The 15,452-nt window shown below is 40.6% G+C and overlaps 1 protein-coding gene across 2 annotated transcripts in view; it reads left to right on the top strand.

The window, feature by feature from the left end:
• The window catches only part of GPBP1 (GC-rich promoter binding protein 1), a 37,117-nt gene extending 30,350 nt beyond the window's left edge, over positions 1-6,767 (top strand). For both annotated transcript variants that reach the window (XM_075726310.1, XM_075726311.1), the window contains exons 11-13: positions 1,815-1,999; positions 4,879-4,981; positions 6,105-6,767. In XM_075726310.1, coding sequence (XP_075582425.1) covers positions 1,815-1,999; positions 4,879-4,981; positions 6,105-6,263 — 447 coding nt within the window. In that variant the 3' untranslated portion in view covers positions 6,264-6,767. The remainder of the gene's footprint in view (positions 1-1,814; positions 2,000-4,878; positions 4,982-6,104) is intronic.
• Positions 6,768-15,452: the final 8,685 nt, after the last annotated feature.

Raw genomic sequence — 15,452 nt, forward strand, 5'->3', positions numbered from 1 at the left:
TTGCTGTAATGGGACTGCAATTTAGCTGTATGTGTGAGTTAAGAAAGGTCTGCATCTTCCCATTACACATTCTGTGGCTGAGTACCCTTAGGTGGGTGTTGGAGGTAATGTTGTTTATGTGTGTTTAAGAAATGCACAAAGATTTTTATTTAAGATTAAAAAGATACTGGGAAACACTGTCTTGAGCTTCAGAATTCTGAAAATAGTATATGAAATTGGTGGGGGTTTCTGTTCCTGAAATTGTCTTGAGTTCATAATATCTTTGATACATACATCAAATGTATTTGGTTGCCTCATTGTGTGCAACTAATTTTCAGAAGCAAGTGTATTTAAAAAAAAAAAAAAGCTTTTAGTAGTGGGAGTTGTAGTGTCCTTGGACAGGGGTACATAACACAGCCTGCGGTACTTGTTGGTAAAGGCATGCTTCCTTTTCCCTGCCATTGCTGCTTCACTAACAGGTGTGAAAAGATGTTAAACAAATCCCATAACTAATAGTTGTCCTACTTCCAACATTCATTTTAATAATCATCAGTAGAAGACGTGTGTTCAGCTGAGTGGATGGGGAAATAACTGCACAAAAGGGTCTTCTATAACATGATCTTGTGATGGAATTTCAGGGCCTGCAGTAACAGATTTCACCTCTGAAATAACGAGGCAGATCATAATCAGCAGCTGAATCATGCTTGGGAGAAGCTATTTTGCCCTATATATATTAAAATAGTTTAATATTTTTATGAACTTTGATAATCTGAGATACATTCTTCAGGCATATGATTTAACAGCTGAATGTATGTTTACCGGGATACTTGTTCTTAAGAAATTGTTGCTGAGCATTCTAAAATTTCTGGAAGCAAACAGCACTGTGAGTGGGAGGGAAATTATGATGATGATGGTCTTGATCCTGGACTCTTGAAGTATTATTTCTTACAAGTGCAGAACTGGCTGATTGAGTGATTGTCTCCTGCTATGGATAATGCTGTTAAATGACCACTTTAGGGATTTTGTTGTCAAAAGGGTGTTAACTAGATAATGACTGTACTCTGGTCTCTGTTTTTATAGTTGGTAAGACTTCCAAGGCTGTTTGTCTCATTACTAAATAAGAATTACAGGTTGCTGAATGAGTAGAATAAAAAGAAATATCTTTGGTTTATAGGATTAAAGAGCTTTTAATATTTGAGCGAACCTGAACAGTCTCCTTTCTAAAAACTTTTTTCCTAGTTCTTATTTCATGGCTAGTTAAGTCACAGTTGCTGTTAATAACAGCCTGAGAAGCTGTGGTGAGGGCATGTGTGTAGGGGAAGCTGTCTGAATTTAAAGAGCAGTATCCAGTCTTTGTGAACTTGTGGCAGATGAATTTGCTGGTTGAGGTATGGTGGCTGTGACCTGCCCCTTACACTAAGTAAACTTGAGAACTCTGATGCTTTCAAACTTCTCCTGCCACACATGGCTGTGATATTTAATTGGGAACGTTGTTTGTAAGTTCAACAAATAACCTGTTATTTCTGTAAGTATGAAAGGCAGCTTAAATAAATTTGAATTTTAAGATGTTTGAAACTTTGTAGAAAAAAGTTTGAGGCAGAGCATGGGAGTTGCTTTCTACATTACTTGATCAGTGGCATAACTTAAGATTTCTGTAGTATCCAGGTATTGCAAACTCTAGGAATATGAACAGAATTACCCCCGAAGTAGTATAGAGTGTCTGCATTTAAACTTAATTTAAATTAAATGGAATCACTGAGTTGCAGCACTTGCAGACATTTACTTCTGAATGGAATTTACTTTTGAACTTTGTAATATATAATTATTTTTAACAGGATGATGAGTCCTTTAACTTGCATAACAGCAACAGTCCTCATCATGAGAGAGATATAAACCGAAACTTTGAAAATGAAATTCCACAGGAGAATGGCAATGCTTCAATTACATCTCAACAAATCATTCGATCTTCAGCTTTCCCTCAGGCAGATGTTCTTTCAAGCTCACTTGAGGCAGAGCATAGGTATGTACTTTATATTATATAAAGAGTGTTCCTTCATCGTAAGTGAGCATGTCACAAATTCTTACTAGTTCAGAAGTCGGAATCTGAAAACAGAACGCATAAAATGTTTAATGAGTACTGTCAACATTTAGCTTTCAGACATGTACTAATTTATCATGGAATACACTTTGTTTCTATTAGACTTGTGTACTGACTTAAACTTGCTTTACTAAAAATGTGATGTATTTCCTTATAAAGAAATAAAGCAAACTGCATAGTGACTTCATCCCTCTGATTTTTGCCTGCATGTCTAGGAGGAACAACGCATGTAATTGGTATTTGTATTAATAATACTTTAAATGCTGCATCTTACGTAAAACTCTAGTGAGTTTTCCCTCATTGTTAAAGTAATTATTTCTGTAACATACTAGTTGACACTGTCAGTGATATCACAAGACAATACATTGGAAAGGGAGAAAGTAACTTCAAAAAAGGATTGAAACAATTGTAGTATCTCTTAAAAAGTAATTGCAGGAGCAACTGGTAGAGATGAGAATGATGCTTCTGGGAAATCACAGCTCAGTCTGGAGATGAGCTTGTCATGAGCTCTGTCAGATTCTTACTGTTTCTGGAAACTACAGAATTGCAGTGATAGATTAGATAGGTGTGGGGGTTTAGGGGGCGTTGTTTTTGGTTTGTTTTTTTTTTTGTGTTATATTATATGTATACATTGGACTGGAGAACTTCCCCTTTTGTAGTACCTGAAGAGGAAACTGTCATGACCTCTTATCCTTCATGAGCGTGAAAAGTGAAATTCACCCTGCTCCTTTTTTTCCACCATTGGCTATGGAGGCAGAAATCTTTGGCCACTAGAGGCTGCTGATGACTATTTTTTGACTAGGAGATAGGAGTCAAATCTAACTCTCATTTTTCAATTCAAATGACTTTGAATGGCCTTCATAGAGTTTCTGGGCAAGTGTCTTTCCTTTGTTGCATCCCAGAGAAGCTGTGTCTCCATACTGTCCCAGCTCTTTGCATGTAGACAGATATTATGGTAAGCCTTTTTGTGGTAAATTGCACTTGAAGTGACCAGCTTCGCAGGATACTTGTGCATACCTAGTAACAGTATTGGCACATCTTGTACAAAATATAACTTGGGCTTTCCTGCTGCTGGGGAAGTTTCCAACATGCAGCCATCCTGTTGGTGTCAAGTTTGCTAATCAGAAGTTTAATTTTTTTACGTAGTTCACGCTTTTAACCATTCTGGAAGCCTAGTGTTGCTTTAAAGGGACCTGCAGTCCTGCAAACTTTAGACAATGTTGCTTAAAAGTTAATTAGCCATTGCCCTAAATTTTGTTTATATTAACAGGAACTCTGTAACTATTCGCTTTAGTGTACATAATACTGTTACCATCTTAGCTTGCTTGCAGTAAAACTTTCTAACTCAAATGACTGTTGCCAGAAATATAACCATTATTGAACTGCATTTGGCATTGCAAGTCTTTTTCTGTATGTCTATACAAATGCACTTATTCTCTTAAAAGAGAGTTTTGGATGACTTGCATATTATTTCTGCTGCTTCCTGAGGATTTAAGTGTTCTAGCTGTCACACTGTCCAGTTTGGTCCAAATACTACAGAGGATGTAAGCTCCATTTCTGTTACTGTCCTGTTGACTTCTTTTTTTTAAACAGAGTAGTGCTGTTCTCCCCTTCTCCTTCTACAATTCCAAGCTTTTATTTGGTTTTAGTAACAGTCATTGGTGTCATTGGTTACCTGCAAGTTTGCCCAATGCACAATCATTATATTGGGACCCGGAGGTCTTTGTGGGGAGGGCTATGTTGAAGGGCATTTTTTGCTGACATCTGGCTAAAGGGAGTACCTGGCACATGACATCAACTGTGAGTTCATCTTACTTCCCTGTTTTAATATATTCACAGTTCTTCAACTCTAAATGTCAGTTTCTTGTGTCAGTTCTGGCATATACTTTAGAACCCTTTTTATTTTTTGTGAAATAGTGTTAACCTCCTTTAACATTTAAGGTCAACAGGCACATGGTTTGCCTGAAGAAGGTGGTAATCCTTTTGGCAAAAACTTCACAGCAAGAGAACTTACTATCTTCATTGTTAAATGTCACGGTGTCTTCACCCTCACATAACCCCTGTTTTCACAGCGTCTTCACATGTAAACCCACTTTCTTCCAGCTCAGATACAGCTGTCCCACTTTTGGCCCTAGTTAAAACATGTTGATTACTGCATCTTTGGGTATCTCATGCTTAGTCACGAGAAGAATGTGTCTCTTCTTTCTTTTCCTCCCCTTGTGCCCATACTCACTCCTAGCTGTAGTCTGTCTCTGCTGAAATATCAGCATCTGCTGCTGGGTGAGACTCAGTTGCAAAGAAGCCTGTCCTGGCTCTGATATTAGCATGTGCTAGAAAACAGAAACCATGCGAGGCTATTGCATCCTGAATTGGTTCCCTTGGAGGGACACCACCTGTATTCCTCATGGCTGCTCTGCTATCCAAGAAAACCTGCAGATTCCTTCAGTGTGAGTCTTTGTCTCTTCATCCCGTTTTCAAGGGGTACAGGGCTGCTGCACCAGAGCAGTTATGCAAAGGAAATACATTCTTACTTTTCCGCCTGACACAGATTTCTTGCCTTAAAATGAAGGTACAGTTTTTACCACATGTAGTGGTAAAACAGGGTCATCTGTGAAGGACCTGAGAACTTCTGAGCTTCTATGCTTTATATATCTTTTGTAAAGCTTTTAACCTACTTTGACTTAGGAGTTTATTTTAAAAAATTGTGGACTGATTAATCTGTTTGTTACAGATCTTTACACGTATATGTAGGCAGAGTTTGAAATGTCTGAGTGTGCTTTTGTTGTCCTTTTAATTTAAAGGTTGTTAAAGGAGATGGGCTGGCAGGAAGACAGTGAAAATGATGAAACATGTGCTCCACTAACAGAGGATGAGATGAGGGAGTTCCGAGTCATTAGTGAACAGGTAACGCTAAGTTAATGTTCCATTATGAACTTGTAGTTTGCTATGCTAAATGCCTACCTTTGAGGAGGATCTGCAGTAATTTTGATGGTTAGGGATGTTGCCATTTCAGTACCATTTCAGTATTGTGCTTTTGGAAGAACAGTTGCTTTAAAAAGATAGGGGACCAGTGCTTATTGTAGGTAAGGCCTGTTCTCGAAATATCAAGGGAAGGGTAAGGGAGTGCTTCTGAGTACTTTCAGCATTGGTAGTAGTAGAACTGCACGGGCTTTCCAGCCCCTCAGCTTAGCCTGAAGAAAGGGAATTTTCTTTCAAGGTTTTTATGCAACCAAAATTTGAATTTTCTCTATTGGAGAGACGTTTAATTCACTAGTAATGAAGTCTGAGAAGGCAATCTAGGCTTGTTCGGTTTTTGTTTGGGGTTGTTGGTTGGTTGGTTGGTTTTTTAAATTAGGAGTGTTGCATATACCTGATGGCGTCAGTGAGGAGTAGCTGGAAGGGAGGGTCTTGTGCAATGTTAAATCTGAACATGTGATATTTCCATAAGCCTAGCCACACATGTATGAATTAGAGCGTTTGGAACTCTTAAATGCTTGGCTTACTGCCCAGCTTCTGCACTATGTGTGGAAATGCAGCATTTCCTTTCTTGTTGTAGAATCTGTCGTTTCCTTTCTCTCCGTTGTCTTTCACTTTCCAACTGCATCAGGTAGACAGACTGGAATACACATTCCTCCCTGCTGCTTCTCCTCTTCTGGGCCCCTTCCTTATTGCAGACCCTGCCCTTCTTAGCACAGATGTTTGCAGCACTGTGGAAAAAGGGACTGAATTACAGGAGAGACCATGTGGGAGAAGGGATCGCTGGGGCAAGACGTCCTAAGAAGTGGGTGAGAAGAGGGTGAGCTCTTGTTGACTGCAGGAGCTTAGCACAATTGGAGGTGCTTGGATACAGGTGGCTGGCCCAGAAATGAAGGCTCTCAGGGGAGTTTTCCTTTGTGAATATATGTGAAGAAGTAGTGCTGTGGATCTAATATAGCCCAGAGATGAAGATGCAGAGAATGTTGAAATGCAGCAGATTGTTGTGTTTAGCTTTTTCTTTCTCTAAATACATCTTGTTTTCTCATTTCAGTTACAAAAAAATGGCCTTCGGAAAAATGGCATTTTGAAAAACGGCTTCATTTGTGATTTTAAATTTAGCCCCTGGAAAAACAGCACTTTCAAACCTGCTCTGGAGAATGAGGATTCTGAGACAAGCAGCAGTGATACATCAGATGACGATGATGTGTGAAGACTTCTGTAACATCTATAGAAGCCTGTTTTGATCTCATGAAAATTTGGGGATGTGTTGTCCTGAAAAAATTTCTAATTTATGTAGTAACATACCCACTAGAGGAAGAATGATGGGACTTTTCTCTGAAGAATGTTGTGTTGGGTGTGTTGAAGATTACTATAATTTCTTTGTAAACAAATGTTGTAGAATGAGGACTTGGGTTGAGCCAGCATTGACTTTCCTCATCACTGAAGCATTTCTGACTAGCAATGTGACAATGTAACAAATCAGACTTTCTCATTTAATAATAAAAACAAAGAATTGTGTAATGTCTTGCAAAGCTTCTGTCTTAAAATGTCCAAGTCTATAAGGAAAAAAAGGGCAGCTTGACACAGTGTTTTGCTTGCCAAGTCATTTCTTTCTTACAATGGAAATCCTTGAGTCCACTTTGTACGCAAAAAGGGCAATGTAGCATGTTGGCTAAAATGAACAAAGTGCACTAAAACTCTTTTCCTTAATTGAGCTGTTGTACTGTTCTACTTCTTCCACACATAACTGCTCTTTAGCCATGTGTAGTGTAGGTGTTGTTATTAATGGCAAAAGACCCTGATGTTACAGTTCCAAATTCCTAGAACTAACCTTTAAATTGAAAGCTTTATGGGGTATTGCAAGACCCAGTGTTCTCACAGTCAACACATTTCTTGTGGGAAGATAAGCACTTTGATTTTACTATTCACATGCAGAAAAATAATTACACTGACTGGATTTGTCCGCTACATGGAAAATAAACTGATTTATGGAGTATTGTCTCAGTGCATAGCATCAAGGGTATTGTTTTTAAATCTGGTAAGTTTTGTTTGCATTTATATTAAATGTACTCTGGCAGCGGTGACTGCATTTCAGAATGAGGTAAAAATATTTTCATCACCAGATCTTGCTTTTATAGCAGCAGAAGTATACCTATGCAATGAGTACCTGTTTTGCTTTCTTTGCGTCAAACTTTTTCTTTATGATCACACACTTAAAAAACAATACTGTATTATCTGTAGTTTTATTTGGTTCATTTTAGTTCTTGAAGTATTTTCCACAGGGTTGTACAAGCTATGTAGCATTATTTCATAAGCACAACTGCTCTTGGTGATGTCATATACATTTATACCATAACTTTTATATATATATAGACTTCCCCCTTCAAGATATTTTTGAATTGTACTATTTCTTATAGGAAGTAATTTGCAATTTAGGACTCTAAAGCAAAAATATTTATAAAGCTGAGATTTTGTCCTTATTTAACTTCTTTAGGAAAAGACTTTTTTTTAATAAGGTGGCATCAATTTTGGGCTAAAGTTGGTATGGGGTTTTTTGTGGGTATTTTTTAATTAGTTTAAACAGAGATTGCTATTCAAGAGGTCAGTTTTTGTCTTGGAACAGGCATGCAAATGTTGATGTAGTTAATTTTGGCACAATGTATTGAAATACACCATTTTCTTGTCTAAATTTAAGAGGATAAAAATGTTTCTTTTTTTTAAAGAGAAAGCTGCCATATCAGTAATTTAAGTCTTTCTTACCTGTATGCCTTACACGCCCTTCTCCTTCCCCTCTCCTGCAGGTTTTTTTTTTTTACTAACTTTGACATCTTGGTGTAGTCTGTTCCTTTTCTGTTTTTCACATCCTATCAACAGGATCACCTGCCTATCCTAATTACTTAGTAGTATATGAATATGCTGTTTTTATTACTAAGTGAAAACTTTTTTGCATTGGCATTTCTCAAAGTAGGACGTAGACTTTCTCCCCACCCCCCCTTTATTCAGTTTAGTAACAAGTGTCACCTCTGTAATTAATCCTTTGGAAAGATACTGTAATTACAGAAGAATTGTGTTATAGTAAGTGTATAGACTTGGGAAATTTACAGGTTGTAATTGAGAAAATTCTCTTTAGAGAAAGTAGAAATAATACTTATACTTGGTACTTCCGTTTCGCTAGTTCATATCCTGAAACTGGTAACAGAAGCACTGGTTATAATGAGCTGTGACCAAAGGAAGTAACAGGAACTGAGCGATGGTTTTGCTTTGTAGAATGAAACACCTTTACAGCCTTTGTAACTTCTTTTTCATAAGTGTGTGGCTTCTTCTCTTGTATCTGCTGTGTTGTCTCTCTTGGCTCTATACACATGACATAATTACTCTGTTCTCCTGCTACATCGTGTTTGCATTTCTGAAGTCTGGCATGTTTGATACTTTGATTTGATGTTGTGCAGATGCATAACCTTAACCAACTGGTACTTGTGGATTCAGTTCTAGTCCTACACAGTGGTCTGTTCTGCTAGTTCAGAGATGTGTCAGAGGTCTGGATAGCCCCTAGCTTAAATGGTTGTCTGCCTGCTCTTACTTCAGTTTGCCCTTCACTGCAGTATGGAAGTGGGGAAGCTTTGATGTTTCTCCACTGAGGAATTGGATTACCTTATATTTACTTATGTCAAGGCTGAGTAGTGCATCGGTCCTCTTTTTTGCCACCTTAAGAAACACTTACTTTAGTCACTCACTGAGGAACTCTTTTCAGTTGAGGTTATGATTTTTATTTTCCTGGGAAATGCCACTTAAAAATTGGTTTTCATATTTTACTTCCATAAAATGTATAAAAACATTCTTATGCACTGTCCCCCTCCCCTTTGTTCAGTGCTTGAGGATGTAAAGCAGAGTGAAATCTGATTCTCTAGTATGTAACAATGCAACTTTTTCCATCTTTGACTTTTTTTTCCAGGGCAACTTTAGTAGTTCATTGGCCTTTTTCTTTTGTCGTACATAAACCATGATCTGTTCCTGGGATACATCCTCTCTTGTTTTTCTGCTTGAGCAGATTAAACACCGACAAGGAAGTCTGACTTAAAGGCTTAAGAAATTGGTGGATTAAGTTTGCCTATTCCCTTAGTAGGCTTTAGCAAGCTTTGGATGTTAAAGAATGTCTGCTGGAGATAGTTTGTCAGTGCTGGGCTGAAAGAGCTTGACTTCAATGATATTAGTCACTGATTGCTGCATGCAGACATGGCACTGCTGTAGGATTTGTAGTCACTGCCATTTCTCCTCTTCATCCTGTCTTTACTCGCAGAGAGCCGTATCTTCCCGGTTCCCCTTTCCGTCCTTCAAAAGGGCAGAGGAGTGATGAGTCACTCACTGTTTTTCTGATCTATCGGTGATGAGGGATGTGCCCTCTGTGCTGCTGGTATGGAGGGTACCTGTGTTTATGGTAGGGAGCTGAGGCTTCTTTACTTCATCTAGAATGACCAGTGGTCTTCCTCACTGACTTGTACAGGGCCCTTTTCTCTCTCAACTGGTGAGAGAAGCTACTTATCTTTCCTGAAAAGAGTGTCAGTAAAGTTGAGTACAGTAAAGTAAAGTAAAGTTAAGTAAAGTGAGTACAGTAAAGTTGTCCATTGATGTCTATTGGACCCAATCAAGATTCTGAAGTAGATTTTTGCTGATTGTCATCCCAGTCTTTGAGAAATGTTATCAAGTGTGAAGGAAGTTGGTTTTTGTTCTCTATGCAGTTGCCTGTGGGGGGAAGAAAGTCTGCTTTATTTATGGTGGGGACCTCAACTTTAGTGTTTCTTCTTTAAAGAATACCTGTTCTTCAGTAAATACGTTTAAACTGCTGGCTGCTAGAAATTGGAAGGAGAGTTTAGTCAGGGAAGTCTTTGTTTTCCCCTATTTTCTCTTTGCTGCTAGGCAGTGGCTGAGGCAGTTTACTCACCTGCAGGGAACTTTTGGTCTGATTAAGCGTTATTGCTTAATAATTAATCTTGTTGTGCACCAAGAGTTATTGGCTCGTTAGGATGATAAATGTGCTAACTAGCTGGTCAGCTTTTCTCATGCTGTTATTCATAGTCATCAGTGAGCTTTATTGCAAACTGAATGAGGTTTGTTTCGTTCCCTGGATCTCTCCAGCCTTCCCTAAAGGTAGCTGGCAATGCATTTCCTAAACCAGCACTGGCAGCGATTTGCGAGGCAGTCTGGCTCTTTGTGAGGTGTAGGTGTGTATTGAAAACTTTCTTCCATCTCTGGAGGTTTGTGCTTCCTCGGAGATTTGTAAGCAACTTTTGAGGTCTATGTCTTAGTGTATTGCCATCTAGGAAAGACCTTCAGACAGACTAAAGAAAAATTCACGCCTTCGACCTGTTGTCAGTACAACATACTGCTCTGTTACTGAATTCAGTGCCTAACAAAGCCTGCTTCTACTGCAGTCTCTTGTTCAGATCTGATCATCTGATGGAGATGTGAGGTCTTACAGGGTCTGTAGTGGCATACATTTCTTAAATCCCTATAAAGATACCTGAGAATATGCTTGCTATTTAGGCTTCATTCTGTATACATCTTCCTTGGACATCCTGTTAGTATGGAGCTATTTATTCCCCCGGCAATAGCATGATTGTTGTAGAGAAATGTAGATTGTTGTATGATGTTCCATACTTGCAGGGCAAATGCTCATTTACTTTCGTATCCTATCCAGGTCAAAGATACAGCTTTAAAGTGGGAGTATTTTTGGCAACTGGTATGATTGCTGATGTCCGGAGAAGCACTGCATATCAGGCTGATGGAGCTTGGGTCAATATGAGAGAACTTGAGTTCCCCTTAGGAGGTGTGGGGACATGACTGGTTCTGGTGGTACTAAGCAAGGCACTGCAGAGTTTCAGCTTGGGAGGCAAAGGAAAGCAAACTCCTTCCACTCTGCCAGGAAGCAGTCAGACTTGAGAACTGATGCAAGAAATTCCAAATGCTTATAAGATGAACTCGGAGCAGCCTGGTGGCCTGAGCTATTGCATTGTGCTAGATTGCCAGACTGTCTCTGTGCTGTCCTGAGTTATCATCTGCTAAGCCTATAGATTCTGAAACATGTCGCTTTGCATCAGGTACCAACAGACAGCTCCTGACGTGCTCTGAAGTCAGACAGTATCCACTGTTGCCTTAGTGTTCTCACACTTGGGTCAGGGAAGGTGATGTAGCTTTTACTCCAATCTGTTACTCAGTATAGCCAATGTGTGCATTGGCTCTGATGTGCAGCTCTGATCCTGCTTATTCTAGTATGGTGGCTTTGGTACAGTGGCTTCCTTTTGATTCTTATTCCTCTTTCTATGTGATAGCTGGATGTCTGGGAGCTCTGTGGTATTCTAATCTTTGCATCTTCCATCTTGCATTGCTTCCTGTTGCAAGACTGCTGAAGTGGAACCATCTTTAGCAAGTTAAAAAGCATCCTATTTGAGCTCAAGTGACTGCATCATAGACAGATGAAAAATGACTGAGCTTTGAATCATCTGGCATACATGTGCATACACACAGTTTGAATTTAATACAAGAGAACATTGTAGAATTGTTAGCAATAACTTATTTTCTATGCTTGCCATTTGTACCTGTTGGTGTTATTGGTGGCTCTTGTCACGAGTATTGTGTTCTTTCCTGCCCGGGATATACAGAACTTAAATTATAGCCAGGCTGAAAGGGCCTCTTCATCGATTACCAGGTTCATTTTTTTCCCTCTAACATTACTTTAGGTAACAAAGTATACTGTTTGAAAGGATAATGTTTAAAATGACCTAGTCTGTAAGGAATTGACATGTTCTATAAGCAGCCTACTGAATCAAGCTACTGTTTATGCTAAGCTGTAAACACTTCATTACCAAAAGCTGAGAAACACTTCTGTCTGCATTGGAAAGCTGTTTCAAAAAGAAGCTCGAGTATGAATACAAATTACACAGGTATTTTACTAAGTCCTCACATGAGCATTTTTCTCTGCTCTGATTTTTTTTTATTGTCCACCTCCAAAGTGGGCATGCACAAATAATCTTTGTACAGAATAAAAACATTTTATTAGTTGAGGTTGATCAATTAGTTATTCTGAAAATGCAATGTGGAAACATCTTAATGTTCCAGTTAAACTATAAATGAGTATAATTTAAGTTTTAGTCTTTTGTTTGGTGAAACTGCTGAAAAATGAAGACATTGTTGCAGGTGGAACTGGTGATACTGGCTGTGGTTATGGTTACTTTATGCTTCTGCTGCAAGGATCTGTTCCTGGTCACTTAACTGCCAAATACCTAACTTCATGGGACCAGTTCTTCCTGGCTGACCAGGTCACTGGGGATGCAGCTACAGGGTGGCAGAGCCCGGCAGGTGTGCTGAAGGCAACTAAAACTGGGGAGAGCTCAGTGGCAAAAGAGGGAAAAGAAATTTCAGTGTCAAGAATATATGGAAGCAAACAGGAGGGGGCACAAGCTCATAATTTTGAAAACAAAGGTCTGCAATATGTTTCCATCCAGATCATGTAGCTGAAAGTGAGAGTCTTGTCTTCTGATGCCAGTGAAGTGTTCCTCCCTGTCTCTTGGTTGCTGGTCTTGTGTTAGAAGATTACAGCCAACATTTGCTGCATGTGATGATCTCAAATTATGCAGTTGCATTGTAAGACCGTCAAAATCTTAGATGGTTCATTTAGAGGTTTAATGTGGTTCTCCTATTTCTTGTCTCTTTTTTTTTTTTTAATTGCTTTATGTTGAGAGAACATAAAGCTGATCAGGATGTGCCAGGTTTAACAACGAGCAAGCAAGATGTTGATTTTAGTGGATGTTTCTGAAAATTTTTATCTTAATCTTGGTAATTTATTTACTTGGAGAAAGTAGACCATACTGTGGGCTAACCACAGGGTATGAAGGTAAGTTAATGTTGGTGAAGGACTCCGTACAAGAGTACCAGCAGCACACTTACGAGGAGGGGAGTAGTTCTGTATTTTGTGCACAGTCTGGATGACATGTTAAGTAGATAAAAACAAAATACTGAGTAAGGCAGGTGTCCTGCCAGGTGAATGGTATGTGCTTATGCAATTAAAGGCTAACAAGTAACTGCATGCCTGCAAGGGCTTGAAGGTTGCACAGGCTTGTGCTAACTGGCCTTCAGTCAGGTTCTGTATTTCTCATCTTGAAAGTGCTTGACCTCAATTTTCTTTGAATACATTTCTCTTGCTGCTTAACAAAGGTGGTCCTGATGTTAGAATATTTTCCTGTTGTGTGAATGGGAAAATTAAGATTGGAAAAGGGATTAGGAAAAAGCTGGAGCTTCTGTAAAATGCTTTAGGGATTTTAGGACCAGGCACAGTCCTGTCGGTGAGGATGAGGGCATCCTCCAAGTAACCCCGGGGTGTAAAAGTGCCCTTACCTAAAGGGTGCACCACTGCTAGAGTAGGGCAGGAGTGAGGAAAGGCCAGAGTTCTCCAAGGAAGTGAGGCTGGTACTTGACTGAAGTGAAATAAAAAGAATTATGCACAGCCTGGCTTAACTCATATATTGGTCAAAACTGGGCAGCTACAGTGTAGGTTATATCTGTATTTTTCTTCAGGTTTTTTTTGTTTTTGTTTTTTTTTTTTGTCTGGCTGCTATTAAGACTTCTGAAAGGCAGATGGCCTCACCTTTGAATTTTTGGCAGATTTTGTGGTGCAGAAACGACGAGTCAGTAGGAAAAGGACAGGCCCAGAAACTGCCCCACTTGGGCTGAGGGAGCAGGGTGTAGACCAAGACACCTTCACCCGCTAGTACTCCTTGGCTTCTTCCCTTGGATGCCCAATGACAGGTAGCAATTACAGCTAGAGCTGGCTTCAAGGAACAAGAGTGGAGAGAGAAGGCTGGAGCAGAAACTGCTGTGGTAAAGACTGGAAAGCAATATCTAAAATAGTAAGAACAAAGGGTGAAGAGGACTACGCAGATGCATGGCTTGTGAGGCTGGGTGGTGGAAGAGCTCAGTGTTTAGCAGAAACAGCTGAGTAAAATGAAGGATGGGCAGCTTGGCTCTGCTGAACACAGGGGTTTCAGCAGTGCTGCAGGTGTGGATCAGGAGCTGCTTGTTACCTTGCAGGTGGGCCTGAGCTGCCTGGTGGGGCTGGGGGAGCAAACTGGCCTCGGGCTGAGCCGTCAGGGTGGCTGTTGAGGTCTCGGTGCTGCGCTGGCTGCAGGAGCAATGGGTGCCATGTGGGTGGGCGGCTCAGCAGGGTTTGGGGTGGCTAAGAAAGGTGCCTGGGGGAGGAGAAGCTGCAAGGAGGAGGAGGAGGACTGATGGAAAGAGGTGGCTTACAGCTGCAGGCTGAGCTGGAGGTCTTTGTAGCAGAGCCAGTACCTGGTGCAGGCAGTGAAGACCTGCAAGCTGGAAACTTGGTGTCTGAGTGTTTTAACGGTGTTTAAGCCCTGTCAAAGAGTAAACGTGGAAGCAAGCGGAGGAAATGTGGGTGAAATAGTTCTGGCTGAGCAATGAGCTGCTGGGCAGTGTCTGAAGGAGGTGTGTGGATGGGGGATGCATGGGAGCTGAGCAGAGGTGTCCAGTTCTGCAACTGTTTCACTGTTAATTGTTTAAGAAAATATTATAAACCCCAATCTCTGCTATGTGAGGTAACTGTTAGGATTTGCCAAATGAGGATGGACAGACTTCATTCACTAATATGTAGAAAGCCTCAGCAAAGAAACAACCTTTTTGATTACCTTTGAAACAGTGGCAACCTTGGCAGAGTTGTGGGGTGACGGAACAAATAGTGTTGGCTTTATCGGGAGGTGAGGGGGACAATCTAGTGTGAAGTGGATGGTGAGCAGGGCGAGCCCTTGCTGTGGCAGGCATGCAGGGAGTGCTGTGGGGAGAGCGTGCGTGGACTGAGGAAGGGTATTTCATAGTGTTTGCTCACGTTAGGGGTGCCCAGCAGCAGCAATGTGCTGGCTGCTGTCATCATCATGTATCAGTGTACGTGGAGTTAATGGTTATGCTTATGACTGGTTTTCCTGGTTGTTAATGGTGTGGGGAATAACAGCTTGGCTCGGAGCACAGGGAGGGATCTCTGGGCCTTGGTGTCTGGGAGTCCAGCTGTCTCTGCTCTTGAGGAAGTTCTCACTCCCAGGAACTTCTTCAGCATGAACCTGGTCGTCCTGCAAAACCCTTCTGTGACTGTTACTTGGGTGGTATCCCATCCATCATGCAAGAAAGCTTCACCACGTGGGGACAGACAGGTCATTTTGTCTTTGGCATACTCTGGCAAGGTCCTAGGGTAAGGTCAGTCCTTGGCCAGCCAGGTGACCTTCCCCTCCAGCTGCTTGGCCACAGCCTCTGCATGGTCGTCCCTCAAGGGTTCTTTTTGTGCCTCAGCTCTGTGCAAAGTGATGAAAGCCTGGGCTTCAGGTGAACTCTAGTGACT

This window comes from Pelecanus crispus, chromosome Z, assembly GCF_030463565.1.
Source record: "Pelecanus crispus isolate bPelCri1 chromosome Z, bPelCri1.pri, whole genome shotgun sequence".
Classification (NCBI taxonomy): domain Eukaryota; kingdom Metazoa; phylum Chordata; class Aves; order Pelecaniformes; family Pelecanidae; genus Pelecanus; species Pelecanus crispus.